Source organism: Sinocyclocheilus rhinocerous, unplaced genomic scaffold (genome assembly GCF_001515625.1).
Source record: "Sinocyclocheilus rhinocerous isolate Xijiao unplaced genomic scaffold, SAMN03320098_v1.1 scaffold2516, whole genome shotgun sequence".
Classification (NCBI taxonomy): domain Eukaryota; kingdom Metazoa; phylum Chordata; class Actinopteri; order Cypriniformes; family Cyprinidae; genus Sinocyclocheilus; species Sinocyclocheilus rhinocerous.
Window position 1 is genome coordinate 451,005 of NW_015639821.1, and position 1,668 is coordinate 452,672.

Sequence of the window (1,668 nt, forward strand, 5' to 3'; positions counted from 1 at the left end):
TGTCTCTCTCTCTCTCTCTCTCTCTCTCACACACACACACTCTCACTCTCTCACTCGCTCTCTCTGTCTCTCTCTCTCTCTGTGTCTCTCGCCCTCAGACCCGCCCACTCTGGATGACGTCTGGCCCCTCCACACTGCAGTCATTCATTCAAATAGTGAGCTGGCCGCTGGATCAAGTTTACTCTTCTGAGGAGCTTCTGGAGCAAATACTGTGAGAGAAGCGACTCGATCTGAGCTCAGGATCTGATTGCTTATCTCCTGCAGATCCGCTGAACGTTCAGCCCTGTGTGTGTTCAGGAGGAAGAGCTCTGCTGACACCTGCACCATGAGGAAGGGCTCCTGCTGCATGTTCACGTCAGGAGTCATCGGCGCTGTTCTCCTGATCATGGGAATCAGCCTCTTTGTGTCCGGACTCTTCCAGACCTTGATCCACAACAAGCTGAAGGGGGTAAGAGTCTGCTTTCAGCTCATTCTTCAGCTGTCTTTGCTGAGGACTGGGAAGTTTATTATGTCAGCTAAATATTATAATTTTATAATGTTTATAGTATTTTTATAAAATATATATATTATTTTACATTTTTATGATTACATTTTTCGTGTTTTATATTGATTATTTTGAAATTATTTATTTTAAATGTTAATTTTTATGATTTATGATTTTTTTTTATAGTTTTGTATTAATTTTATTTTAAATGATTTATTTATTTTTTTGTAATTTTACATTTTTATGGTTTATATCATTTTTAGTAAGTGCTCTTTATTGATTAGATTTTTTTTTAAATAACTTCATTCTATATTGATTATTCTAATTTTTATGGTTTAATGTTTAAATTATTTTTTATTTTAATTTGACATTTTTGTAATTTATTTATTATTATAATTATTTAAATTTTTCAATAATTTTTTATTTTAATTTTACATTATGATTTATTAAAAATGTAATAAGTGTTCTATACTATTTTTATTTTAAATGATTTATTTTTATCAATTTTTTAATTGATTAAATTTTTAGTAAATGTTCTATATTGATTTTTTCTTTTTCAATTATTATTTTAATTTTACATTTTTATGATTTATTAATTTTTAGCAAATATTCTGTATTGATTAATTTTTTAAAAAATTTAAATTTTAAATTTGTATCATTTATTTAATTTTCAGTAAGTGATTGATTGATTGATTGATTGATTGATTGATTGATTTTTTGAAATCATGCAGTGGCGGGAAACGGTCACATTTGTGTGCAGCCGGTCTCAGTGGAGCATGTGCTCGGTGTTTCTGTCTTCACTGCATATGCTCCGATTTCTCTTCCTCTTATGGAGCGTCATGTAAATGTCACGTCTGCAGAGAACACATGGTTTGTCAGATGATGTAGAGAACAATGAGTTAGTAACAGTGAATCACCTGCTGGAACACAAACGTCTCTTATTGACTTTTGAAAGTAAATGCTCTGCATCGCACGAGTGTGAAATCAGCCGATCAGTTGCGTTCTGAGAGTTTTGTGTTTTAACATTGAATCCGAACGCTCTGTTTGTATGTGATCGGCTGCAGCAGCTCATGCTGAACAGGAAACACATTGTGTGGATTTGCTGAATGTCATGCTTATGTGTGTGTGTGTGTGTGTGTGTGTGTGTGTGTGTGTGTGTGTGTGTGTGTGTGTGTGTGTGTGTG

At 33.5% G+C, this 1,668-nt stretch overlaps 1 protein-coding gene across 1 annotated transcript in view; it reads left to right on the top strand.

Annotated features, from left to right (window-relative positions):
- The first annotated feature begins 168 nt into the window (after nucleotides 1-168).
- scarb2b (scavenger receptor class B, member 2b) overlaps nucleotides 169-1,668 on the top strand; it is a 25,002-nt gene continuing 23,502 nt past the window's right edge. Inside the window, exon 1 of the mRNA XM_016568073.1 lies at nucleotides 169-448. Coding sequence (XP_016423559.1) covers nucleotides 326-448 — 123 coding nt within the window. The 5' untranslated portion in view covers nucleotides 169-325. The remainder of the gene's footprint in view (nucleotides 449-1,668) is intronic.